General features: G+C 37.8%; 1 protein-coding gene across 2 annotated transcripts in view; it reads left to right on the top strand.

Annotated features, from left to right (window-relative positions):
• The window catches only part of osbpl10b (oxysterol binding protein-like 10b), a 115,791-nt gene that overhangs the window by 2,010 nt on the left and 86,710 nt on the right, over nt 1-27,071 (top strand). For both annotated transcript variants that reach the window (XM_069907361.1, XM_069907353.1), the window contains exons 2-3: nt 11,980-12,155; nt 18,009-18,088. In XM_069907361.1, the coding sequence (XP_069763462.1) occupies nt 11,980-12,155; nt 18,009-18,088 (256 nt within the window). The remainder of the gene's footprint in view (nt 1-11,979; nt 12,156-18,008; nt 18,089-27,071) is intronic.

Raw genomic sequence — 27,071 nt, 5'->3', positions numbered from 1 at the left:
ACAGTTTTGGTGCTACCTTTAGATAGTGAGCTAAATGTCTTTTTTTTTGCCTTACCCGCGTGTTATCATTTTCATAGGGCTATGAGCTTGCATCCCATGGGGTCTGTTGATCTATCAAAATTTCTAAGGTCCCCATAGGTTACTGTATGTGTTCTACCAGCATGAGATGACCTAAAATGGTTTACCTCACCCTAGTCTGGATTAAATTAATCTTTCACTACTCCACCCAACCGTTCTGATCCATGACCCTCTATATTCATGGGCAACCATTCATGCTATCTGCAACTCCAGTCATTTATGTTGTTAGCAATATTACATTCTGATATGTGACAAAGTGCACTTCTAGCTCTAATTTTTTTTGCAGTCTACCTTGAGACTTTTAACAAAAGAAATAAGGGCAGAAGTGGGCCATTCATCTTCCTGAGCCTGTACCACTGCTGATCTTGAATTTAAATTTAGCTATTGACTGAGCCTTCACAGGCCTCCTGAGTAAAGGATTCTAAAGACTCAGAACTGTGAGTGAAGATATTCTCATTTTAGCCACTGAGACTGGGGACACCTAGTTGTAGACTATCTGGCCAAAAGAAACTGTCTTTGGATGTTGCTGGTCAAGCCCTCTGAGAATGTTTTTTGTTTCAATCAAGAGTCATTAAACTACTGAGAATGGAGGGTTAGCCTATTCCATCGCTCCTTGTCTGATAGTTGTGTCATCGCATCACTCAGTCTGATAAATCTTTGCTTCATGAATTCTGTAGCAAGTATTCCAGATATGGTTGCATTGATGCCCTACATTATCTTAGTCTTCTGGCTTTCCATCCCATAGGATGATGATGGTTCCTTTCAGTCAGTTTGTGGGGTTTGATATGAGGATACCCCACTCCTCAGAAAAGAACAGCGTGTGCATGAATGGATTTAGGTGAATAGGGGGTTGCACAAGTCCAGACCCACCTTCTCGACATCCCCTCCCAGATCCAGCAGCAAGGTGAGGTCCAAAGGGAAGTTCTGTTGCAGTGAATGGCCAGACCAAGCTTTGATGCAAGGGATGCCTTTTCCGCGCTTTATGACACGTGTTTGCTAGATGGCCGTTGACCCTACAAGAGGATTCGTCTCCCCTTTACCAGGTCTTGTTTTTCATCCTGCAGGGTGTCTTAGTTGCCGCCCATGTGACAGGTAGTACTGGGTTACATGGTGCCAGTAGCACTCTGACGGGTGACCTGACATAATTGTGTTGTTTATATTTTCGTACATATTCTCTTGTATTAAGGGCCAAATTCCCATTTGTATTGCAATACGTAAATGTGCTGGGGAAACTCAGCAAGCCAAGCGGCAACCATGGGAAGTAGAATGTGAGCAACATTTCAGCTTGAGCCCTTTTTCAGGAATAATGAAAAGCAGGGAGGAATCGGGCGTCAATCTGTTTTTCTTTATTCCGGAGCAGGTGTCTACCTCTTTTTCTTTATTCCTGTCAAAGGGCTTAGCCCCAAAATATTGGTTATCTTTTAATTCCTGTGGATGTTGCATAAACTGTTGAGTTTTTTGAGCACATTTGCATCGTGCATTCAACCTCAACATCTGCAGATGTTCTGGCTTACCTTTTTACCTGGCTTACCTTTGTCGTTGTCCACTAAACTTGTATACTAGCTTGCATTGAGTTGTGTACAAGGAAATGGCGGTGCCTTTGAGCTTCAGTTTTTACCAATCTCTTGCCATTTAAAAGAAATAGTATTTCAGCCAAAATGGATGACTTCAGATTTTTTCACCTTGCTCTTCAACTTCAAGCTGTTGCCCACTCACTCAACGTGCCTATTCTCTTAAAACTTCTTTGCATCGTTGTCGCTGCTTGAGTTACATGTCAACATAGAAGAGACAACACAGAACTGCAGAATTAGAGTGAGATCTGATGGTAGAGAGTGAGATACGAAAGTCTGCAGATGCAGTGATTGTTGTAAAATCACACCAAAATGCTGGAGGAACCCAGCCGGTCTTTCAGCGTCCATAGGAGATAAAGATACATTGTTGATGTTTTGGGCCTGAGCCCTTTTTCAAAGAACCATCAAAGAATAAGCCAAAAAAACAAGAAATCTCAGAATAGTGCTGGCTGGAAGAGGAGTCTAGACCAACCAAAGGTGTTAATTGAATACGAAAAGGGGAGAGGTGATCATTGATTTTGTCTGTGCGAAGGGAGACGGGGAAAAGGGAGAGACTGCTGGCGGAAGGTGACGGGGAAGAAATGAGAAAGTGGGAAGTTTTAACTAAAGCTAGAGAAGTTGACATTAATGCCATCCAGTTGGCGAATACCCAGACAGAAGATGAGGTATTGTTCCTCCGATACAGGCAATCTCAGTCTGGCAGAGCATAAGACCATGGACTGACATGTCAGCAAGGGAATGCTATATGGAACTGAAATGAGTACAGAGCCAAGGCAGCATTTTACAATTGTTAAATTCATTCTGGAGACTGATAACAGTGGGAAATAAATAGTCCTTCAATCTGGTTGTGTGTGATAAGACCACAAGATTTTGGGGCAAAATTAGGCCTTTTGACCTGTCATGTTGACCCTACTATTCCATCATGGGTGATTTACTATTATTTTCAACCTGAATTCTATTCCTAAACAAGAAATTATTTACCTCTATCTTAAATATACCCAATAACTTGGCCTCCACAGCTGTGAGACATTGAATTCCATAGATTTCTCCACCCCTGGGTAAAGAAATTTCTCCTCATCTCTGTTCTCTCTGGTCCCAGCCTTTCCCACCATGGGAAGCATCCTCTCCAATTTACTCTATTAAGATATTTCAGTATTCAAGAGGTTTCAGTGAGATTTCTCACCCTCATTCTTCTAGTCTAGTGTTTGTAGACCCAAAGCCACTAAATGCTCCTTGAATGATAGACCTGTTGTTTCAAAGATCATTCTCGTGAACCTTTTGGACTTCCTCCAATGCCAGCATGTCCTTCCTGAGATGAGCCAAAAAACTGCTCTCAGTACTGGGTGTCTGACCACTGCCTTGTAAAGTCTCAGAATTACTTCCCTGTTATTGTATTGCTATTTCTTGTAAAATGAATGCCAGCATTGCATTTTCCTTCTTTACTACTGAGTGTACCTTGAAGTTGACCTCTAGGAAATCTTGCACAAGGACTCATTGCCCATTTTAGGAAATACTGAATCTTCTTCCTCAAATTTGTGAATTTTCCTGATCTAAGGAGGGAGGTGAAGAGTGTGTTGTTGGCATGGGGGTGAGTCTTTTAAAATGTTAGCTGTTTTTCCAATGCAGTGGTAGTTATAGTTGGAGAGGGTTACTCGTGATATCCTGAGCCCTGTTCATAACCCTCTGCAGTTTTAATGCTTTCAAAGGTTTATCTGTAGAGGTTGTTAAGGGATGCTGGTGACGTGGTGAATTTGCGCAGGCTTCTGAGGAAATGGGGGAACTTTCTTGCCATGGACAAGGAACGTGGACCAGGACAAGGGCAGCATGGTTGGTGTAGCGGTTAGTTCAACGCCTTTACAGCATCAGTGATCAGGACCAGATCTTGGTTTGAATCCTGTGCTGTCTGCGGGGTTTTCTCTGGGGGCTCTGGTTTCCTTCCACCTTTCAAAAACACACCAGAGTATAGATTAATGGGGTATATTGGGCGGCATGGACCTGTAGGGGTGAATTGGGCTGTGACAGTGCTGTATGTCTAAATCTTTTTTTTTAAATAAATGTTACTGGAAATGTTTATTCCTAGGAACTTAAAAAAACTGTCAACTATATCCATTTCAGCACCATGAATGTCAACTGGGGAGTGAGCTCCACACCTCCTCTGGAAGTCTAGAACTAGATCCTTAAGGGAGAGGTTGTTGCTTTGGGAACAAATCACTGATTCCTCTATCTCTCTTCTGCATTCTGACTTATCAATGCTTGAAATCTTTGCGAAGACGGTGATGTAATCTGCAAATTTGTAGATGGAATTGGAGCAGTGTTCAGCCATGGAGTCATGGATGTACAGGGAGTATAGTTGGTGGTGACCACACAACCTTGTGGGGTCCTAGTGTTAAGGATGATTGTGAATGAGTCTCAAGTTCTCGCTGGTTGGTGGTGGCCAGCAATTATAAAAGAGGGTGCTGATCCAAGGTCACAAAGTGTGGACACGTGTTTGTTAGGTACTATTGGATTGAAAGTGAAGCCATATTCCAACATTTCCACTTGTTTTCATGTGATCAGCAATTCTCCAGTAATCAGTTCTTTGCTCAAAATACTAGCACATGCAGCTTTTGTTTCTCTCTTTAACTGTTACATTTGGTGTCTTCATGCTAATCTTTGATTGAGTACTGGGGCTTAATACTGATTCCTGCAGTTTCCTCTTGTTATAGCTTGGCACTCTCAGTAGAATCTCCTTGTACATATGGTTTTCCTTTTGTTAACCATTGCTCAATCCACTCTTGCACATTACCTCCAGTTTAATGTGCTGTAACCTTGTTCATCAAATTAGGTTGGATGTTATAAAAAAAACGTCTTCTGAAAATCCAATTACAACAAATTCACATGTCTTCTTACTTACTACTGAATCATTTTTCCAACTGTTTGATATATCCTTTATTATGTACAGCCTCTCCCTGACTTATGAACTTATGCGACTTACAACCATCTGTACATATGACTGGAAAAAAAACTATAAATTTTAAAGCAGTAATTCTTAACCTTTTTCTTTCCGCTCACATACCACTTTAAATATTCCCTATGTCATAGGTGCTCGGTGATTAGTAAGGGATTGCCTAAGATGGTATGCGGATAGAAAAAAAAGTTTGAAAATCACTGTTTTAATCATACCCAATTGATTCATTATGTGCCCAGTTTCATAACTCCAAAGGAAAAGGGCCAATGACAATTTTTCTCAAGCAAAATATTTCAGTAACAATTGGGCCTAGAGCAGTGATTCTTAACCTTCTCTTCCAACTCACATCCCACCTTAAGCAATCCCTTACTAAGCACAGAGCCCCAATGATATAGGGATTACTTAGTGGTATGTGAGTGGAAAGATAAAAGGTTGTTTTAAAAAAATAAAGAAAAAAATATATATATATAAAAATTAAGCTTGGTCGTACGTCCAACAGTGCTAATGGCTGCATTGGTACAATAGTGACCATCAGCAATACCCCGGCATTGTGTTTATCACAGCATCTCTCTTAGTTCTCAGGATAAAAGAATGCTGTACAGGTACAGCGGGCTGTTGGGAGAGTGCAGGGCAGTGGGATCAGTGTGGGAACGGATAGCATGGGGGCTACATGCTAACATATTTCCGACTTGCTTCCATTTCAAGATACGACTGGTTGGTCAGAACGGAACACTAAAGTATGTCGGGAAATAGCTGTATTTAGTACTTTTTCCAATTATTGATCATATACTTGCCTCACAGTAGTAGTTCTGTCTCCAATTTCTTTTTAAAAAATTTGTGTTAACTCTTACTGCCTTCCTGTTTGCAGAATCTAAATTTCAGAATTAATAAAAGTTTGTAAGGTGGAAAGCAGAGCATTCTCCATTTCTAAACTCCAGTGGAGGTCATTTGGAATTTGAAATTTATCAATCTTAAGGCCTATTAACCTTCTCAGTTGCTTCCCTTTATTAAAATTATTTTTTGGTTTGCACTGGATCTTTCTGAATATTTTGTAGATTAATATTATATTTATGGAGTGAAAACATGATAATTTAGTTTTGGTATTCAATGACAAGTAGCTTATTTAAAAATGGTGTTAGGTCTGAAATGCCTGATTATGATCAGTTGGAATTTGTTTGTGACCTCAAATGTGGCCCAAATGTTGAAGACATCAGCCAAGTATCTCATTGATATTTATTTTTCTCACCCAAGTACACAAGTGAACCTGGACCAAATAGTATGAGAAGAACCAACACTGTAGGTAGCCTTGCCAGCAATATTCATATCCAGTAAATGATTTTAAACAAAATCCACATTTTCTGCATTTTCATAAATGTTGGCCTTAAAATCATTTATGTAATTTTATTAAATACTACTTCTACTTTTGATGTATTTACCCATGAATTCTGTTAATTAGCTGGGTCTGTTTTTTAAAATTATTTTTCTAAAACTATGTAGGCTTGTACATTAATTTTTGAATCTGACCTCATTGAATAAACTTTTTAAACATTATAATCTCTGTTATTTATCAGACTTTTATTTTAACTAGCCCCTCTTTTGTCGACAGTTTCTTCCTTTGGCTGATTTCTTTATTTTCTGAGAGTGTATTGTTTTATAAAATGAGATCTAATCTTCTAATCTAATCTGAATCAGGCCTACAACTGCTGATTTCTTGCAGTGTAAAAATTAATCACTCCTGGAATATGATACAGTACCAAAATTAAATTACTAGCAGCCATAATTTGCCCTTACAATTAAAATTAGAAAATTTAGATACTATCCCAAAACAAGACAATGAAAATTGTGTTCCTTTTAGAATTCATTCAGTGTACAAGAGAGACCAAGTTAATAATTATTTTGCCCAGAGCCAAAATTAACTGCATGATCCAACTAGTTAATTTTTCATGCTTGGAATTCCAATTCTCCACCAGCTTACTTTATTTCTTAATGTCTGTGACATTTGTTTCTCGCAGCTTTATCTAAGTAACATTATTCTTTTGACCAGCAAATCTATTGTGAAATTCACTTGCATTAGAATGAATTTATTAAAAATGCATCATTATTTCTACATCAGCATTTACTTTTCATTCAAACCAGCAATGTTGATCTCGTTATTTTATCTCTATATTGACGACCATTTATGCAATATTTTAATTTAATTATTGAATTTTGACTGTTTATCCTTGATCCACAAGCACTAGAAGTGAATTCCTCAGTATCACAATTGAGTAAAAAAATCTTTGCTTCATTTGTTTAAAGTATTGGATTTAATTTTATCAAGTGCATCCTTTACATTTTCACATTATTTAATATAAATATAAGAAATATATTTATTTGTATAAGAAATATATTTCACCCTCACCCAATTACTAAATTGAGTTATGGTTATCAATTGAACTTTGCTTTGGGTATTAGAGAAGCTCCACATCCAATTAGCTGCAGTTCATGGCAGTTGTCAAATTTTTTATCTGTATTCTGACCTTGCATTCAATTTCCTCCGCCTCCCTCCATCTAACTCCATATATAGTTTAAGTAGCCATATCCTTTCTGAACTTTGTTTTCTTGCAGTTGATGTTTTACAAACTGATTTTTTTTTTAGTTCAATAATCCTCCTGCAGAAACTTAATTTCCATTTTTTGCACATCAACTAGTTAAATAAAAGTGTCTCTGTTCACTTTCGAAGGCAATTTTAAAGTAAACAATTTATTTGCCACTCTTGCTATTTTATCTGGTTTGCCTAAAAGTGGCTGAAATACTTTCATTCAGAAAACTAAAAGAAAGCTTGATGGTCTGCACTGCTACAACTTGTTTGCTTTACATAATTCTAGTTATTTTAGCAGTCAACGATTAAAGTAGCAGGATTTAGAATTTGCTGGGCTTATAGAATGAAGTTTGGGAAGGAAAATAACATTCTTTAAAGCTGGTTTTGATTCTGCTTAGTTCAACTTGGAAAGAAGGCAAAGTATTTTAGCGGTGTAATCCAAAAAACACTGCTAGAGAAACCCAACATGTCATGCAGCATTTAAAGGGGAGCCAACCTTTTAGGCCAGAGCCCTTTGTCAAGCATTGGGCAGTAGGAGTACAGGCTACCAGGTGACAGGTTGCAGGTGGCTATGGGTCAGAGGGTAGAAGAGAAAAAAGCTGAAAATACCTAATATTCTGTCTGGGTATTCTCCAAACAGATGGCATTACCGGCTCTCCTTTTCTTCGGCTCCTAACCCTCTGATCTCTCCATTCAGAGCTACCCTTTCCTCTTGTCACCTCAGCTTTTTTCTTTTCTATCATCCCACCCATATCCATCTATGACCTCTCACTTGTTAGTTTGTTGCTTTCTCCCTCCGCTCCTCTCCTACTACTAACTTTTTATTTGGGTGCCTGCCTGCTTTTTGCTCATACCTTGACTAAGGACACAGGCCCAGAATCTTTGTTACCCTTTCTGCAGATGCTGTGTCACCTAATGAGTTTCTTCAGTGCTTTTGTGTATTGTACTGCAATCACAGCATCTGCAGACTTTCCTGTTTAACTCAAAGTATTTTTAGTTATTGGACCATATGATGTAGGAACAGAATTAGGCTATTCAACCCATTGAGTCTGCTGTGCCATTCTAATAACGGTTAATGCATTTTTGTTGTCAACTCCATTTTCCTGCCTTCTCCCAGTAACCTTTGACACCCTCATTACTAAAGAACCTTGTGCATAAATATACCCAATGATCTGGCTGGCAGAGCCACATGTGGTTTTGAATTCCACAGATTTGCTACCCTGGACCCACTGCAATTTGCCTGTCATCACAATCGCTCCACAGCAGAAGCCGTATTGTTGGCTCTCCACTCAGCTCTGGATCACCTCGAAAACAGCAATTCATACATGTGGCTGTTTTTCATCAAGTACAGCTTGGGCTTCAATACCATTATCTCTTCAATGCCGGTCAAGAAGCTACAAACTCTAGGCCTCTGTACCCCCGTCTTATCTTGGAATACGATCCAGTCCTCAACAAGGACTCAGTAGTGGAGAGGGTCAGGAGCTTCAAATTGCTGGGTGTCAACATTTCTGAGGATCTGTCCTGGAACCTCCACGTCGATGCAATCACAAAGAAGGCTTGCCAGCAGCTATACTTGGTGACGAGTCTGAGGAGGTTCAGTATGTCACCGAAAATTCTAGTAAACTATTAGCATTCTGGCTGGGATGGAGGTGCCAATGCTCAGGACAAGAATAAACTCTAGAGGGATGTTAACTCAGCTTGCGATATCTCAGGCACCAGGCTTCACTCCATCGAGGACGTCTACATGAGGTGGTGTCTTAAGAAAGCAGCTTCAATCAAGGATCCACACCACCCAGGCCATGCCCTTTTCACTCTGCTACCATTGGGGAAAAGGTGCAGGAGTCTAAAGATGAGCACTCAATGGTACAAGAAGAGCTTCTTCCCCGCTGAATAATCAATGAACCAAAGACATTGCCTTACTTTTTGTGCACTATTATTTTATTTTTTATAGTAATGTCATAAAATGGATATAATCTGTATGTTTACACTGTGACGCTGCTGCAAAACATCAAATTTCATGACTTGTTCATGACAATAAAGCCTGATTGATTCCCTCTGGCTGAAGAAATTACTCCTCATATCTTCTAAAGGGATATTTTATTTTGAAGCTGTGCCCTCTGATCATTGACTTTCTCACTGTGGAAACATCATCTTCACATCCACTTTATCCAGCCCTTTCAATATTCAGTAGGTTTCAATGAGATTTCCCCCTTCTAATCTTTGAAAAACAAGAGGACATGAGTTAAGAATTAAGGGGCAGAGGTTTAGAGGTAACATGAGGGGGAACTTCTTTACTCAGAGAGTGGTAGCCGTGTGGAATGATCTTCCGGGAGAAATAGTGGCGGCGGAGTCAATTGTATTATTTAAGAAAAGGTTGGACAGGTATATGGATGAGAAGAAGATGGAGGGTTATGGGCATTGTGCAGGGAGGTGGGACTAGAAAGGGGTGTTTGGTTCGGTGCGGACTAGAAGGGCCTAATGGCCTGTTTCCGTGCTGTAATTGTTATATGTTATGTTATGAGTACATCAAATGCTCCTATGTTAACCCTTATCCTTAGGATTACTGTTTTAAGTCATCTCTGGACTCTTTTCAAATGACAGCATATTCTCTTTCGGATATGGGGCCCAAAAGTACTCACAATATTCCAAATGCATTCTGACCAACACCTCAGCATTATATCCTTGCTTTTTTATTCTCGTCCACATGAAATGAATGCTAACATTGCATTTGCCTTCCTTACTATTGACTCAACTTGCAAGTTAATCTTTAGGGAATCAAGCACTAGGATTCCAAAGTCCCTTTGCTTTCTGAATCTCTCCCCATTGTTTCTTCTATCAATGTATATGACCATACACTTCCTATGTTGTATTCCATCTTTGACTTCTCTGCCCGTTCTCCCAACCTGTTTTTATCTCTCTGCAGACTCCCTGCTTTTTCAACAATCCCTTCAACAATTATTTATTTTTATATAATATCCCCAAACTTGACAACAAAATAATCAATTCAGTCATCAAAATCATTCATATATGCCGTGAAAAGTAGCATCAACTGCTGCGGAACACTGGTGATCACCAACAGCCAACCAGAAAAAGCCCTCTTTATTCCCACTCTGTCTTCCGCTGTCAGCAAATCTTCTATCTATGTTGGTACCTTTCCAGTAATATCGTGCCCTCCTGTCTTGTTTATCAGCCTTGAATGTGGGTGGTTCCTTGTCAAAGTCCTTCGGAAAATCCAAGTAAACAACGTCACTGACTCTCCTTTGTCTGCCCTGCTTGTTACTTCCTAGAATTCCAACAGATTTATCAGGCAAGATCATCCTGAAGGAAACCATTAATTCTAATAGAGTTTTTTTAAAGCTTAAAACACTTGTCTTCCATTTAAATTAATCAATTTCGACATGCTTTCCATTTCTATTTTCAATTATGTGTGATTTGTGATTTTTTTTAACCTTTTTCTCCTTCATAGCTATACCAAATATTTTTCTCCGTTAACCACGTAAAATTAGTTTCTGAGATAATATCTAATTTATCTGAGATGATATCAAATCAGGATTTTGCAATAAATCCAAGTATCAGATTTAGAGCTTTACATTTAGATCAAAGCAGTCTGAATACACATATTTTTGTTGAACTTTCATGCCTTCCAAAATTAAAAATTAAAAAAAAATGCAAATTTTATGAAATGTTTTGTACGTTTTACTTGTTTTTTTTAGTATTTCTCTTGAGAAAAGATTTTTGTCACTTTGTAAAACACTTAGGGTTCCCTGTTACTATGTTGATTTTAAATTATTTCTTTATAATGATGTTAGGTTCTTTTTCTGTCCACTCAGTTGTTCCACGTTTCTTCCTGACTATTCCAAATGATTAAAATAAATGGAACTCTGCAATTAAGAGATTTTCTTTAAGTGTATCATGTCTGTTGTAGTATAATTGATTCCTTTAAAAAAATGAGAGTTTTATTTTGGGGTTTGAAACATGTTATCTTAAGATTTAAATATTTCTCTTCATATTTCCAAAATTGCATATTTTAAAAGTTGTATTGTGCTGAGCTTTCAAAGCACTTTTTGAAAATGTAAATCTAAGATACTGTCCTATCAAGGCAGGAGGGGACAAATAGCTGCAGAGTTTTCTGTTGATTCATATCAAAAGATTTTCATTTACTATTGTCTGATACTTTAATACATATGTGGGTCTTTTGAGTGAAGTTCAAGTTCTTAACTTAAAAAAAATCCAAAATGGCAATGCATGAATTTAGTTGATTGCGTTTGCGCCAGCCAATTTGGCATCTGAATTCCACTTTGCAGAAATCTGCATGTTTCATTCAGTGAAGGCCATCTACTGCAAAAGGAGTTGAAGTGAGGAAGTGTCTGCTTTCCGTTCAGAATTCACTTTTTAGTTCCAAGAAATTGGAGATCTAAGCCAAATTTGGAAAGTCTTGACTAAATCTGAAAACTCACTATTGACTAATATTGAGACACAAGCAAATATAAGTGCTTGTGAACTCCTAATCTTCACTGAGGTAGAGAGCCCATATGCCCTGTTAGCATGTGCATATACACACATATATCAATATTTGGAAGTTTGTGCTTTCCCTGAGTACTTCAATTCTTATAAATTGACTATTTTTAAACTAATATAAGAACATGCCTTGCTGTTTCAAAAATTAAAAAATTTGCATGCCTGTGCTGGCATATACATGATTTAAAAGTGTGGAAAATATTTTTATGGAATACAATGTATTGCATTATTTGGTAAATGAGTTGCAGATGTAAATAATGATGTTAAATATTTTTGTGATGCAGGTACTTTGTTCTGAACTGTGAATTGGGCGTTCTGCAATACTTTGTAAATGAGCAGTGCAGAAATCAGAAGCCGCGAGGTGTTCTACATTTGTCTGGTGCAGTAATCTCCTCCAGTGATGAAGTTTCTCACATGTTTATAGTTCAAGCTGCCAGTGGTGAACTGTATAAACTCAGAGGTACTGAAAACAATTAACATTTTTAAATACTGCATAAATTTCCTTCTTAGCAGACAAGAACTTTGTTGCAGAAGTAATATGTAATTTTTTTTAATACTAGATAGGAATTCATTTCAATTTCACTTTATGGTGATTAGGCCAATTTCATTTTATGAAATTTGCCTCCACTTTTGTTTAAGATAGTTCAAATTAGTGGGGGAAAAAATAGCTATCCATAATTGAAGGAGTCTCTGAATCAGTAGAGATCTGCAGTTTCTAGAAAGGAAGAAAATTAACATTAAAAAAAAGAAATGCTTCCATATTGAAATGAATACATTTGTGAAGGAAAAGGATACAAGTATTTTGAATAAAAAGTTCTTGTACTTTGAACTTTTAAGGAATTCACAATCTTATTGTATATTGAGTGTCCCAATTAATTAAGAAAGATAGTGAAAAAGAATTCAATTGATGAGGAAAATACTAAATGTGGTATTTAAAAGCCACCAGGGGAAGTTTGGAAAAATATATAATATGTATGCATAATTTAATAGAATTTTTCATAATCCAACACAAGAAACCATAAGGGAAAAAATGAAATTGATTTAAAGCCAGGAATGAAATGAATTTATTGAATTAAAAGTTCCTCAACCCTTCCTCCCATACACCATCAGTTTTAGCTATATTTGTGGTCCTATTACATCTCAATTAGTTGTAATTACAATGAGCCAGATTTTGATGCAAGTATAGTGATGTCATAACAGTATGCCCTGTAAATTAAAAAAAATCTAAAGAACATTTCTGGTTTATTTCAGTGAATTATCATTTTGTTCTTATCTCCCCATATGAGAAGTTGACTACTTTCATAATAACTGTTAAATAATTAAAATAGTAATGAACACACAAAAATTTAATAGTAAGATTTAATGATTACCCATCATCCTCTTGCCTTGAAGAAAGAACTGCCTTCGGCATCATGTTTCCATCTATAGGATGTGAATTGTTTTGGAAATTTACTGAAGGTATTTTAATGAGGTAGGTAGAATTGGAGTTGGGAGAGAAGTGGTAGTTGTGTTTTTGATCACAACCAAACTTGGAGGGAATATTCTTAGGGGATTTTCCAGTGAGGCTATGTGGTCGAAGTGGGGAATGTGAATGGGGTGATCACATTGTTGGTGTTATAGGAAAGACACTCCAACAGTTTGTGGAAATTAGGAGCAAATTTGTAGGGAGATGCAATGTAGAACATACAGCACAGTACAGGTCCTTCAGCCCATGATGTGTGCTGATTAATTTAAACTTGTGCCACATCATTGTAATTTTTCCCTACCTCGCACCCCTAACACACTTTCATCCATGTACAAATCATTTGAATGTCCCAGTCTCCACTACCACCCCTGGAATGCAGATGGTCTCTGATATTTGCTATTGTCACCCTAGGTAAAAGATGTTGGATAGAATCTTGATCATGGAAAGCTACTAGAATATTGAGGTAATAATAGGGGATTTTATCTTCCCAAGTTTAAACTGGGCCTGCCATAGTACAAAGGGCTTAAAAGGGGTAGCATTGTTCAGTGTGTGCACAGATATTATGCAGATAGCCTCGTAGAGAGGGACAGCACTTGACCTCCCCTTGGGAAATGATGCTGGGCAAGTGATGGAATGTTAGTGGGGGAGTACTTTGGGACCAATGACTGACTAATTTTGAAGGAGTTATGGAAAAGGGTACAAAGTCCTAAATTTGGGAGAAGACCAGTTTTGATAGTGTTAGACGGAATGGCAGTGGTTGATTGGGAGAGGCTGTTTGCAAGTAAAGGGATGCCTGGCTTCTAACAGTGAGATAACAAGAGTTTGGGAACAGTATAAAGTGTAAGAAAAAAGTTGATAGGAATAGGAAACCTGGATAACAGTGCAGCAGCTGGCATCTTGGGTCCCCTATCCTCAGGTGAATCCCTTGAATACTGTATAGGACAGTGGTTCACAACCTTTTTCTTTCCACTTACATACCACTTTAAGTAATCCCCATGCCATTGGTGCTCTGTGATTAGTAAGGGGTTGCTTAAGCTGGGATATGAGTGGGAAGGGAAGGTTGAGAATCACTGCTCTAGACCCCATTGTTACTGAAATATTTTGCTTGAGAAAAATTGTCACTAGCCCATTTCCTTTGGTGTTATGAAACCGAACACATGATTAGATATGATTAAAACAGTGGTTTTCAAACTTTCTTTCCACCACATACCACCTTAAGCAACCCCTTACTAAAATCACAGAGCACCTATGGCATAGGGATTACTTAAAGTGGTATGTGAGTGGAAAGAAAAAGGTTGAGAACCACTAGGCTAGGGGATGTAAGAATTAACTCCACGGAAAACAGGAGTAACTTTGGCAGATATGATAAGGGAGAAAACTTAGATTTGGGGCAAAAGGGGTAACAAGAGAGAGAATAGATCAATGTGGTTGTCTATTTGTAGAGCCAAAGGAGATGAGCAGAGTCATAAATAAAACTTTCTCATGTGTTTACCTGGGAGAAAGACATTTGGGTTCTGGAATTGGAAAGATAATGGTGATCTTTTGAAAAGAGTGCACATTCCAGAGAAGGAGAAGCTCAAGGTCTTAAAATACATAAAGGTAGATAAATCTCTGGGGCCTGACCCAATGTGTTCAAGGAGTTCTGTGAACAGCTTGATCTGCATCATCATTAGCCATGTGTGAAGTGCCAAAAAACTGGAGGGTGGTTAATTCCATGCCTTTGTTTAAGAAAGATGGTAAGGATAAGCCTGGAAACTTCAGACAGAAGGTATTTTCATGCTGGGCCTCTGCTTCGAGGCCGGCTGCAGAGACTGATAAAAAATTTTAAACTTATCTGTTCATGGAGCAGCCCTAAAAGGCTACTCAGTGTTGCTTTTATGCAGGGCGGCGCCTCAGTGCATTGAAGGCAGGGTGACTGTTGCCATGGCGCCACCCATCATAAATACGCTGCAGAGCAATGGCCATCTTCCCTACCAATAATTCCCCCGTGCAGCTGGAACTGCTCTATGATTGCTCCGCCGTGTATTAAGCTGCTGGCACTGATGAGATTTGGTGAGATGCCGGACCGACTAGCGGGGCTGTCGCGTCCTGCACCAGCCTGTCCCCTGACGGTCCTCGCTGGCCGCCCCTGCCCTGAGGGGGTCATGGAAGGAGAGGGGTGAGTGAGATGGGTCGTGGGCTGACGATATCACTGTGCTGTCATCAGCACATCCCTCGCCAGCTGCTTTCAGCGACAGTACATTTATGAAGGGTGGCGGACCACAGCGCTTCACTGCTGACCCTTCTTCTGAGAGGGATTGCAGTCGGCGCCTTGGAGCCGGCCAGGGTGCATTCATGGAGATAAATCTTCTGACATAAGGGCGGAGAATCTCTGCCTTGACATGGGTTATTTAACTGTATGAAAGGGCCTAGTGAGTTTGATATCAGTTGTGTGCAAGTTATTGTTGGAGATTCTAGGTGTTTTTATGCCATGCCTCCACCTCGAGGCAGGCTCTGCCCGCGAAGAAAAATATGAACTTATCTTTTTATGGAACACCCCTAAAAGGCTGCTCCTGTGCCATTTTTATGAAGAGCGGCGCTTGTCCCATCCTCCAGAGCTTATAGGGGTGAGGCGAGTGTTGGCGTAGTGCTGCCCATCGCTATGCGCTTGGAGCTGCTCACAGGGCAGTTATGATGGTATGTTCTGGGATGTAAGGGCGGAGAATCTCCGCCTTTAGGGTTGAATTTTTTCACTTTATAAAATGGCCTTCTGAGAGATGCATACATTTGCAAAGGCAAAGAATAGGAATGGTCAGCACTGCTTTGTGCAAGTAAATCGTGTTTTGGGAATTTGATTTTTTGTTTAAAGTGACCAAAAGATGAGGACTTAGTGGTGGGCGCTGTTTATACATGGAGTTTTAAAAGACCTTTGAAGCATTCCCATATATTAGTTTGGCCTGGAAGGTCAGGGTAAGTTGGATGTAAAATTGTCTTGGTGATAGAAGTCCAAAAGTAGTGGTGGATGGGTTTTTTTTTCCCAGATTGGAGACTTGTGATGAGTGATGTACCACGGGGATTGGTGACAGGTTCACTATTTGTCATCTGGATTCAAAATTCCTTATTATGTGCTAATACAAAAGATATAATAATACACAACATTAATCCTTTTCCTTGCCTTAAAGACACACAATGAGGCACCACTAACACCCTGCCAGGGGTGGAAGGGGAAGGATGAAAGATTTTAGGTGGGATAAACGTAATAAGAAAGGAACAATTGAGAGATTTTGCCATATTAATGAAAATAAATTTCCAGACCCAATTTTTAAGAAAATAAGTCTCAGCTGTTAAAGGAAACCAGGGAGAAAATTGCATAAGCTGAAATGATTATTTTGAATTCTTCCAATTCACTGTAAATATTATTATTTTCTCCCCTTTAAAGGACTTGTGTAAAGAGTTAAACTTTAACAGCAGGCAAATTAGTTGAAGCAGTTTTGAAGTATAATCTCCTTTAGAAAGGGATTAATGATTGAACAATGGATGAGGACATTCAGTTTAATGCTGTGTTTGTGGATTTCTACAAGACCCTTGTATAGATTCCATATGACAGGCTGATCTTTAAGAATAGGTGAAAAAAATCAAACCTGAGAGAAAGGAGTAAATAGGGCCCAACTGCAGGACATAAAGGGTACCAGGTGATGAGTATGTTTGTATCATGGCAAATTGATAATTAAAGCATAGCCTGAGAACTATGTGCAGTTCTGGTCACTAAATTACAGAAAGATGTTATTTTCAGGTGAGAGGTGTGGAAGAGATTTTGGAGGGTGTTACCAGGACAGGAAAATTTTAACTTTGAAGAAATATTGTGAATGTTGGGGATTTTTCATTGAATGGAGTGGAAAAAAAGAGACTTAATGTTATCTTAAAGCAGTAAATGGGAAGGACTAAGTTGCCTTGCTTGAGGCATATAAACCAAGGATTAGAGGGGAGATGTGAAATTGCTCTTTTCACCCAACTGATGGAAGAAATAAGACGTCATAGTTACAAGAGACATGCAACGCAGAAATGGGCCCCTTGAGATAAATGGAGTTTATTAGCATAGAATGAGATTTTAAAATAGATTTGATGAGAATGATAGATGCCTTACTTAATATGACCAGATACAATGATATTAACCATAGGTTTTAGAGTAGCCATCAAGCTTGATACAAGTAATGGACATGCCTATATGATCAAATGACTATTTTGATGATGTTGACCTTTTTCACACAAGTGAGTCAATGCCCCATTGAAAACCTTGGAAAGAGGAGCTCTGTAAATGCTTTTCAGTATTCTTAAGGTATTTATTAGTACTAGTTTTCATGGGGTGTGCTGAAGCTTTGTGTGCAGTGTGACACTAGAATGCTGGTAGCTTTTGCCATCCATTATAAGTTGTACTTGCTTTAGAAAGGCTATATAAAGAAAAGTAATACTGATTCTATATGAATAAAATAGAATGGATGAATTACAAAGGATAGAATGAAATTTGATGCAAAAGTATAACTCAAAAAGGATATAAATAGATCTGTTAATGCATTACGGTTGATTGGTGCTTGTTCCTCTCTTGTGTTTTTGCCAATTTTTGTATTTGAAATCTTTATGTCCAATTGTAGAATGACCTTGATATTTTTTGATTCGTCTAATTTGATTTTTAGAGTTGCTTGTATAGTTTAATCACAATTGGTTTACTTAAACTATTTACAGATGTTTAATGAATATGCCGAGATTAAATTGTACCATTTTTGCTTTCATTCTGCTATTCTTTAAAATTTTACTTCCTTTTTAAACTAAAACTAGGTATCGTCTTTTTCTTGCCTATTTTTTACACTGCAGCAGGGGATGCTAAAGAGAGATTCTACTGGGTGAACCAGCTTCAGGCTTCTGCCAAGCACCACACAGACAGTAATACCAAGGTAACAGGTTACTGTTTTAAAGTACCAAGTGTTGTACCTTGCCCTGACAATGTGAACTAAAATGCACAATAAACATTTAAAACTAAGCTACTTCTGTTTAGATGCTGTATTAAGGAACAGCTGTAAAGTGGTTACATTTCTGGACTAGTAATCCAAAGGCCTGAATTGATCATTTGCAGTGAAAGTCCATCACAACAGCTAGGACACTTAAATATAGTTAATCTGGAAAAGATGATACCATATTACTAATGAAAGCTTAATATGATTTAAAAAAATCTGGTTCCCTAATCTGTTTTTCTGTGTCCTGTCCTTGTTTAACTCCAAATGTGGTTGATTGCCCTCTAAAATGACTTAACAACTCAGTTCTACCAAACTGCTTGACATGGAGATTGTTGAGGTTCGAGAAGACAGGCAGCTAACTGGATTCTTCTGTGTAATTTACAATGGGGAGCCAAATGTCTAACTAATGATACCTACATGTTGGAAACTAATTAAGACATTTTAAAGCTCTTAAAAACTGTTGTAATGATTTGGAGGTTTGTTGAATATCCAGAATTGAATATACAGTACAACTCGATATCCAAAATTGGATTCACCGAAAATTTTTTAAAATTTTGGATAAATGAGGATATCCAAAACAAATTGGAAATCCTCATTTATCTGAAATTTTTTTGGAACTGAACTGACCGGGGATGTCGGGCTCCCAGCAGCAGTGGGGACCTCTGGCTCCTGGACAGGTACACGGACATCTGGCATTTGGCATGAGTGGGGCCTCGGTGGGGAGGGATCAGTGGCAGCCAGCATTTTTTTGGTGAGATTTAAACATTATTTTAATGCTTAAAATGCCTTCCTTCCTTTGTTGTTTAAACACTATTACAAGCAATTTGCTGTTTCTACTGGGTGGTTTTTAATTTAAAAAAAATCAAGTTCTCCAAAAAAAAAAAGCAGTTTATCTCACATAGGCCCGGTCCTGACCATTTTGGATAATCGGAGTTTTACTCTATACCATGATTATGCCCTAAAATTTAAACCTATCATTCTTCATGCTAATGTGAATGATTCACGGATCTTAAAAGAAATATTTTAAGTCCTCTATTTACATTTTAAGACTATTTGCCAGTGACTTTTATAAATGCGTTAATCATCTTGAATGTATGCTTTCATTTTTAAAGTGTTTTTGTTTGATATAGAACTGTGTTTTGGTTATAGCATTTTGTTTTCATGAGAATGTCATGTATATTTTTATTTCATGGCTATGTAACCCAATGTTGTTTTGGATAGAAAGAATCAGTGTCATATTCTGGGACTGGGGAAATAACTTTCTTCACTTTTAGGTTGCATCATTTGAAAACTTGTCTCAAATTCTCTTACAGTTTAGTAGCATCAGCACTTCTTTTCATTTATGCCTCAAATTGCATATGGTTCTTTCCATTGCTGTGGACTGTTTGTTCTGCTAGTTCTGCTTTGTACAACTGTAATACTTCAGCTCACCCAGTACTCTACTACTGCGTCAAATTTTGATTGTACCAGTTCTTTGTCATTTGATTTATCATACCTAATTTCAAAATTGTCTTATTTGGTTTTGTGCAGTGCAATGAAAGATTGTCAGCTATTCACAATTTGTCTTCATGACAGTTGAAAAAATGCAACATATCCAGCCTTGGTGATGAAAGAAAGAGGAAAAATTTGTAAAGCAATGTAGAAATATGAAGTAAATATGCAGAAAGGTGACTGGTGGAGTTTAATATGGCACGATGTGCTTGGGTTTCAAAGTTGCCTCACAGCTGCAGGGACCCAGTGCAGTTTGTGTGGAGTCTGAACATTCTCCTAACCTCCAATGTTATTTGGGTGGTGCTTGCATATTCTTTTTTTTCCAATATTTAATTTTTTTATTTATCAAAGACATATAAATTTAAACAAACATTACAATCACTTTCAACACCAAAATAACATTCAGTCTATTTTTATTCCTCCCATCACCCCCCTGAAAATAAATTTATAAAAGCTATATAGATACAAAATAACACAAATACCTAGGAAAAACCAACCAAGGTGATTAATTAACCAAAGGTAAGGAATAAAAAGAAAAAAAAACAACTAAAAGAGCATGTCGTTTGCGCCACATCCCACTTCATTGATCCCCATCGTTTCCCTGATGAGACGGTGAGACGGATTGTTTCATGTCATATCTTTATACCAATATATTTCATATAAGGTTGCCAGACTCTAACAAATGTGTCATAATTCCTCCTAAATTGTAAGTGATTTCTCCAGAGGACTGCAACTCTGCATTTCCATATTCCATCATGTAATATTTAGTTGGGTGATGGACTTTATGTGACTGCCAGTCATTTCCTGCCTACTGCCAAGGTGACCCTCACAAACTGAATTTGGTACTTGGACAGTTTAAAAATCACCTCCATAATATTTTCCAGAAAGTACATTTCTAGATCCTGTGGAAAATCCACCTTTGTAATTATTTTCAGAATGCTCCCCAGGTCCTCCCAAAAGGATCTCACTTTTGTACACACCCAGGTTGAATGGGTAGAGGTTCCAATCTCCACACCACACCTAAAGTACATTTCTGAGATTTCTGATTTAAATTTATGTAATTTTTGTGCAGTGAGGTATAGTTGATGCAAGAAATAGGTACAGGTTGGTGCAAAACTATCATTAATAACAGCTGTCATGCTGTCCAGACACAGATCCGACTCCCACCTTTCCCTTGACCTGTGTAAGCCCATCTTTGGGCTCTCACTTTGGAATAAGAAATACATCATAGAAATAAACTTGCACACATTCCACCTTTGAATTAGGATCTCCATGTCCTTACACATTGGGAGGGACTTAGATGGTTCAATTTTGTCCCTCAAAAAAGGGTCTTAGTTGTAGATAGCAGAAAAATGTTCTATTAGATAAATCCTACTTATTTCTCAGTTGTTTGAATGACATGAGCTTCCCTTGCCTGTAGCCATCCTTGATACCCCTGATCCTTTTCTGGCACCAGGTGTCCAGGATCTTATTGTCCAGATACATAGGTATTAAGTTGTTCTGGGTCAAGGGCATTTTGGGAGATATCTGAATAAAATTGTGGGGAGAGGACAGGAAGGGGCATGGGGAGGAGAACAGGCTTACAAGTAAGATGTCATGGGTAGATACAGGTGGGATGGTAGAAGTGATAGGGGTGAGGGAAGCTCTGATAGGAGAGGGAATGGAAGGGGATGGGGAACTGGAGGAAAGGGGACAGACACTTGGGGGAGGAGTTAACAGAAACTGGAGAAGTCGCTGTTATTGCCATCTGGTTGGAGAGTGCCTGAAAGGAATACAAGGCGTTGTTCCCCCACATTGACAGTAGTCTCGGTTTGGTCGTGCATGAAGTCATGGATAGAACAGGTAGTGTGAGAATGCTGTGTGGAATTAAAATGGTTGGCCACAGGGAGGTCCTTGCTATTGCAGTGGTCAGAATGAAGGGGCTCAACAAAATGGTCTCCCAAATATAAAGATAATATCTTTGCCTCCTATGGACGCTCCGAGGCCTGTTGAGCTCCTCCAGTGTTTCTGTGTTTATTCTTTCTCTCATACCTTAACAAAGTGCTCAGGACCAAAATGTTTTGTAATGCTGGTATTTGAAATACAGAAATTATAATGCAGGAACTGCAAACTGCAGTGCAAATTAAGGAATGTTGACGTTGTGTGATCTCACTTGTGTATAATGTGCAGCTTCAGTACATATGTTCAAAGTATTTATTTAATTTGAAAATAATGCAGTGTAAATTGATTATTGGCATGAGGTGAGGTTGTCCTCAAGAGATCTGAGTAAGAATTGCTCAACATTGACATGAGTGAAGATAAATGAAAGGTAATCTCATAGTTATTCTGAGGGGGTGGACTAGGTAGGTGCCAAGAACCTTTGTCTCAAACTGGATTGCCTTGAGTGTATGGATATGACCTCAGGATTAAACTGAGAGAGAAACATTCTTTTCACTGGATTATAAATCTTTTGAATTCTGTATCATGTAGGAGAGTGGTTGCATGGTTCTAGAACAGGTTTTTGAACATGAAGGAATGCAGGATATGGAGATCTGGCAGGCTCAAGTGGTAATTTTTAGTTAAGGAATTTTACCAATTTTGACAGGCAATTATAAATAAATATTGAATGTCAGCTACTTTCCAACTGTTACAAATCTTTAAGAATCTCTTCAGATATGCCTTCAAGAATTAAATTGAATTGCTTGTCCCAGAACCTGTGATGCGGTGAAAAGCTTTGTTTTACCTAGCTACTATTTCTCAAGGATTGACATTATTTGATTCGGTAACCATTGACTGAACTTTCTGATGGAGTCCATTGAGCATTGTTATGGTTAATATCTTTACCTTTAGATAATTTTTGTGTAATATCCCATGTGCAAAGAAAAACTTTCTCTTAGAATTTGTACATTGTGGTCGGAGAGATGTTCTCCATTTCAGGTTTGAGCGAAACCTTTCACATGACTCAATAAAGTGAGTGTGACCGCTCATGATTACTATGGTACTTTGGAAAACTTGTTTACCATTGTGCAGTAGAGAAATGAAAGTAAAGGTCTCTTAAAAGTCTCAACAGTTATAGAAAAAAGTCCTGCTCTCTGGCCTACTCCTTCATGCCCTGCTCTACATTTTTTGCTTGACTTTGCATGCTCAAATGAATTTAATTAAATTGCCAATTTAACTCATTAAAGCTACAATTCCTTCCATAATGTTTAATACAAAGACACTTTTTTTCATTTATTTGCCCCTGTGCTCCACAGCTTTCAATTTGTAATCAAACAATTCACTTGTGATTAGTGCACATTCCAGATTTTATTCAAGGTTATTTGTAGCCTTTATATCCAGATCCCTTCTTATTATCTCCACCAGTGGTTCAGTCACTGAAATAAAAGGCACTGGGGACAGGGGGCATCTCTGTTCTCTTGATCTACTCAAGGGGAACACCGCTGACATCTGATTATTGGTTATAATTTTAGCATGTGGTTTATGATATAGAGTTTTTATCCAGTTTATAAATGTTCTGCCTATTTGCCTATTTATAAATGTTTTGCAAATTTTTCCAGTGTTTTAAATAGAAATTGCCATTCCAAACAGTCAAATGCTTTTTCTACATCCAGGGAATTTTTTTTTGGTCACCAAAGTATAGGAAAGATATCAACAAATAGGGGAAAGTGCAGAGAAGATTTACTAGAATATTGCCGGGGTTACCGGGCCCTAAGTTATAAGAAAAGATTAAGTAAGTAGGTCATTATTATTTGGAGCATAGAAGGTTAAGAAGGGATGTGATTATTTAAAATGATTAGGGGTATAGATAGAGTCGATGTGAAGAATCGTTTTCCTGTAAAAAAGGGGGGAAGATACAAACAAGAGGACATGAGTTGAGTGTTAGGAAACAAAACCTGAGGAAACATGAGAGGGGACTTCTTTGCTCAGATCATGGTGGGTGAGTGGAATGACCTTCCAGATGAAGTGGCAGAGGCAGGCTCAATATTAGCATTGGAGGAGAAGTTGAATATGCATATGAATATGTAAGGAATGAAAGTTTATGGTTTGAGTGTAGGTCAGTGGGGTTAGATGGGAGAAAATGTTCGGCATGGACTATAAGGGCCATGTTGGCCTGTTTCTATGCTCTAATTGTTAAATGGGAGACTGTAATACTTGGATTCTGTTCATGTTTTGCCATGTGTGTTATATTAATTCTATTTGAGGATTGACCTCCTTTAACAAATCCTGCCTCGTCTGTAGGTATCAATTTTGGTAGATATTGTCCTAATATTTTAACCAGTGCTTTTGCTAGTATCTTTTAATTGGCATTTAACAGAGAGATTGGTCAATATGAAGTTTTTAATGGGTCCCTATTTTTTTTTTTGGTAACACTCATAATCGCAGTTGAGAATGATTCTGGGAGAGTGTGTTTCTACTACTTGGTCCAAAACATCCATTAACAGGGGCATTAATAATTCTTTGAATTGTCTGTAAAACTCAGGTGGAGTCCATCCTCCCCTGGTGATTTATTAGCTTTTAGGGTACCCAGGGATTTTTCCAATTTCTTCTCTTGTAAAGGGAGTGTCTAGTTCTATCTTTTTTCTCTCTTGTAGTTTTGGAAGTTCAACATAAATTCTTTCATTTCATTCTCTTCTCCTAGTAATCCTGATTTGTATAATTTTGTGTAATATTGTCTAAAGATGTCATTGGTGTATTTTTGTTTCTATGCTAGAATGTCTGCCTCTTGTTTTTATAGCATTTACCATTCTTGTTAATGCCTTGGCTTTAGTTGCCAAGATAAGACTTTGTGCCCATTCATCTAACTCATAATATTGTTGTTTAGCTTTTAATATAGCTTTTTTTGTTCCATGTTTGTATTATATATTAGCTTTTTATTCTCCAATAATCTATATTCTTCTTGTAGTCCTGTTCTTTGATTTTTTTTTTTCCTAATTCTATAATATCTTTCTCCAAACTTTAATTCTGCCATATACTCTCTCTTAATATTCTTGGTATAGGATATAATTTTCCCCCTCAAATATCCTTTGAGTGTGTCCCATATCAAAAAAACTTATAAGTAGATGGCTGATTAGTTTTGTAAAATATTTGTCTCTTTATAAACTTGCTGAAGTCTTCTTTTAAGTAGCATGGTATTGAGACGCCACTTGTATACATTTTCTTGCTTTTCCATTATTGCAACAAGTGGTGAGTGATCTGATAGAAGCCTTGCTAGGTGTTCTGTTTTTATCACTCTACTTTTTAACTGGGCAGACATTAAAAATAAATCAATCTTCGTATGCGAATCATGCACCCTTGAGTAAAAGGAGTAGTTTCTGTGAGATTTAATTGCCTCCCTGTATTGATAAGATTTAGATCATATTCAAAATTGTGGTTTTTGCCGCTTTCGCCCTCATTACTGATCTTGCAAATTTATCTAGTATTGAGCCCAAGCAAAAATTAAAATCTCTGACCAATGTATTTTGTCTTTCCTCTGCTGTTTTTAAGAATATATCTTTCATAAAGGCTTCATCGTCATAATTTCAAGCATAAATATTCATAAATGTCCATGTTTTTCCATAAAATTTACAATGTGTTATCTGGCTTGGGCGATTGGTGTATCTTCCATTAATACTGGTGCATTTTTAATAGAATTACTATCCCTCTTGCCTTTGAACCAAAGGAAGGCTATATTTTTTGTCCAAGCCATCTTTTTAATTTATCATGTTCCAATTTGATGAGATGCATTTCCTGCAGAAAGATTCACTTTTAATTTCTTTAGGTATGCCAAGACCTTTTTTTTTTCACTGGCCCATTTGACCCATTAATATTAAGACTCTTAAATGTTAGTTTTTTAACCATACCATTTTTCAAACAAATATTGAATACCAATAAAATCTTTCCAGTTGTTTAAATAATACTGTAACATTTCCCCTTTAAGAAACACACACATCCCTCACTCTGATGGTGGTGTGAACAATTGAATCTGGAAGCCCACACCATCTTTTAAAACTGCTCCTCTCCTGGTGCCATTTTTTCCCCTTAAATCAGGGTCCCCACCCTGCCATTTTCCTCACCACCTTCCTTTCTTTCCAGAGCTCTCAATGTATATTACAAATATTTTTCTTTTAGCAGCAAAAACAAGACAGCTCAGTACTACAAAATAGAAAAAGGATGCATCCTTCAGTTAGCCCCATTCCAAAATAGTTTTTTTTTCGATCTTATCTGGCAGCTCAAATCTCTTCACAACTTTCATAAAAACTCTTCTACTTCTTTATTCTTGAAAATTGGTCGACTACCTTCTGGTACATCAACCCTCAGCGTCACTGGGTAATCATTGAATATTTTTAAGTTTTTGGATAGCAGTAATCTCTTTACCTCATCAAATTCTTTGTTTGACCAAGGTAGGTCTGAAGCCTTGAAAAAATTATACTTTTTCGTTGTCCATCACTAATGGGCCCTTGTTATTTTTGAATATTTGTATGCTGCTCCCAAAGGTCTTACAGACTGGTGTTGATTATTGTTTGGTGGTTCTTCTGGGTCCAAGAGTCCAGTGAACCCTTTCAATTTGCAGCTTTGTGTTTAACTTGTTTTGTCCCAGCATTTGTAGGATCGATGTTTCAAAGAAGCTCACCAGGTCTTTCCCCTCAGTTCTTTCTCTCAGTCCAATGAGCTTTTGTTGCAACTGCTGAAATTTTCCATATGATCCATCTTGTCCATCATTCCTTTTCTGTCTGTGTCCCATATTTTTACTATTTCTTCTAGAGCCTTTTTGCCCTTATTTTTTTGTTGTGTCCATCTCAGCCTGCATGAGTCATTCATTCCACTCTTTCTTTAATTTCCAGTATCATTTTTGATATGTCTCTTATCGCTCATTCAACGCTTGTAAAATGAGTGGACAAAGTTTCCATCCTATTCAGGATGTTGGCTATATCTTGGGTCGACCCCCATCCCCAACTCTGCTGGGTTCAGCTGGTTCCAAAGCCCCTCCAGTGCTGCTTCTCATTGGGCTTTCACTCGATGTTCCTGGCTGAGCTGTTGCTTCTACAGTTTTTGTTTTTTTCCTTGGTCACTTTGTACTAGTTTTATCCATTTTTGATGATGAAATTCTGATTTTTTTTGAGCTTTCAAACTGTATTTTTTTATAGAGAGCTCTTTCAAAACACGTCTGCTCAGATCCTCTGCATGGTCACACCCCCAATTTTTCTTCATTTTGTTGAGAATTCTGTCATCAGTAGTGGAGGTCTTCCTTGGCACCAGAGCATGAGATTTTCCACCTTTTCTGTGTAGTGCAACTCATCATTGTTACTGATGAGGCCGACTACTGTGGTGTCATCTGCAAACTTGATGACACTGTTAGAGCTGGATCTTGTTTGAAAAATATTATGCAAATTTCTTGTAAGTTTAGTAACTTACGAACATTTCAAGAACTGTACTTGTGATCAATTAATTGCATTAATGTCTTAGATTATTTAGA

This window comes from Narcine bancroftii, chromosome 1 (genome assembly GCF_036971445.1).
Source record: "Narcine bancroftii isolate sNarBan1 chromosome 1, sNarBan1.hap1, whole genome shotgun sequence".
Classification (NCBI taxonomy): domain Eukaryota; kingdom Metazoa; phylum Chordata; class Chondrichthyes; order Torpediniformes; family Narcinidae; genus Narcine; species Narcine bancroftii.
The sequence above is the reverse complement of the archived record's forward strand: the minus strand, read 5'-3'. Positions and strand labels throughout refer to the sequence as shown.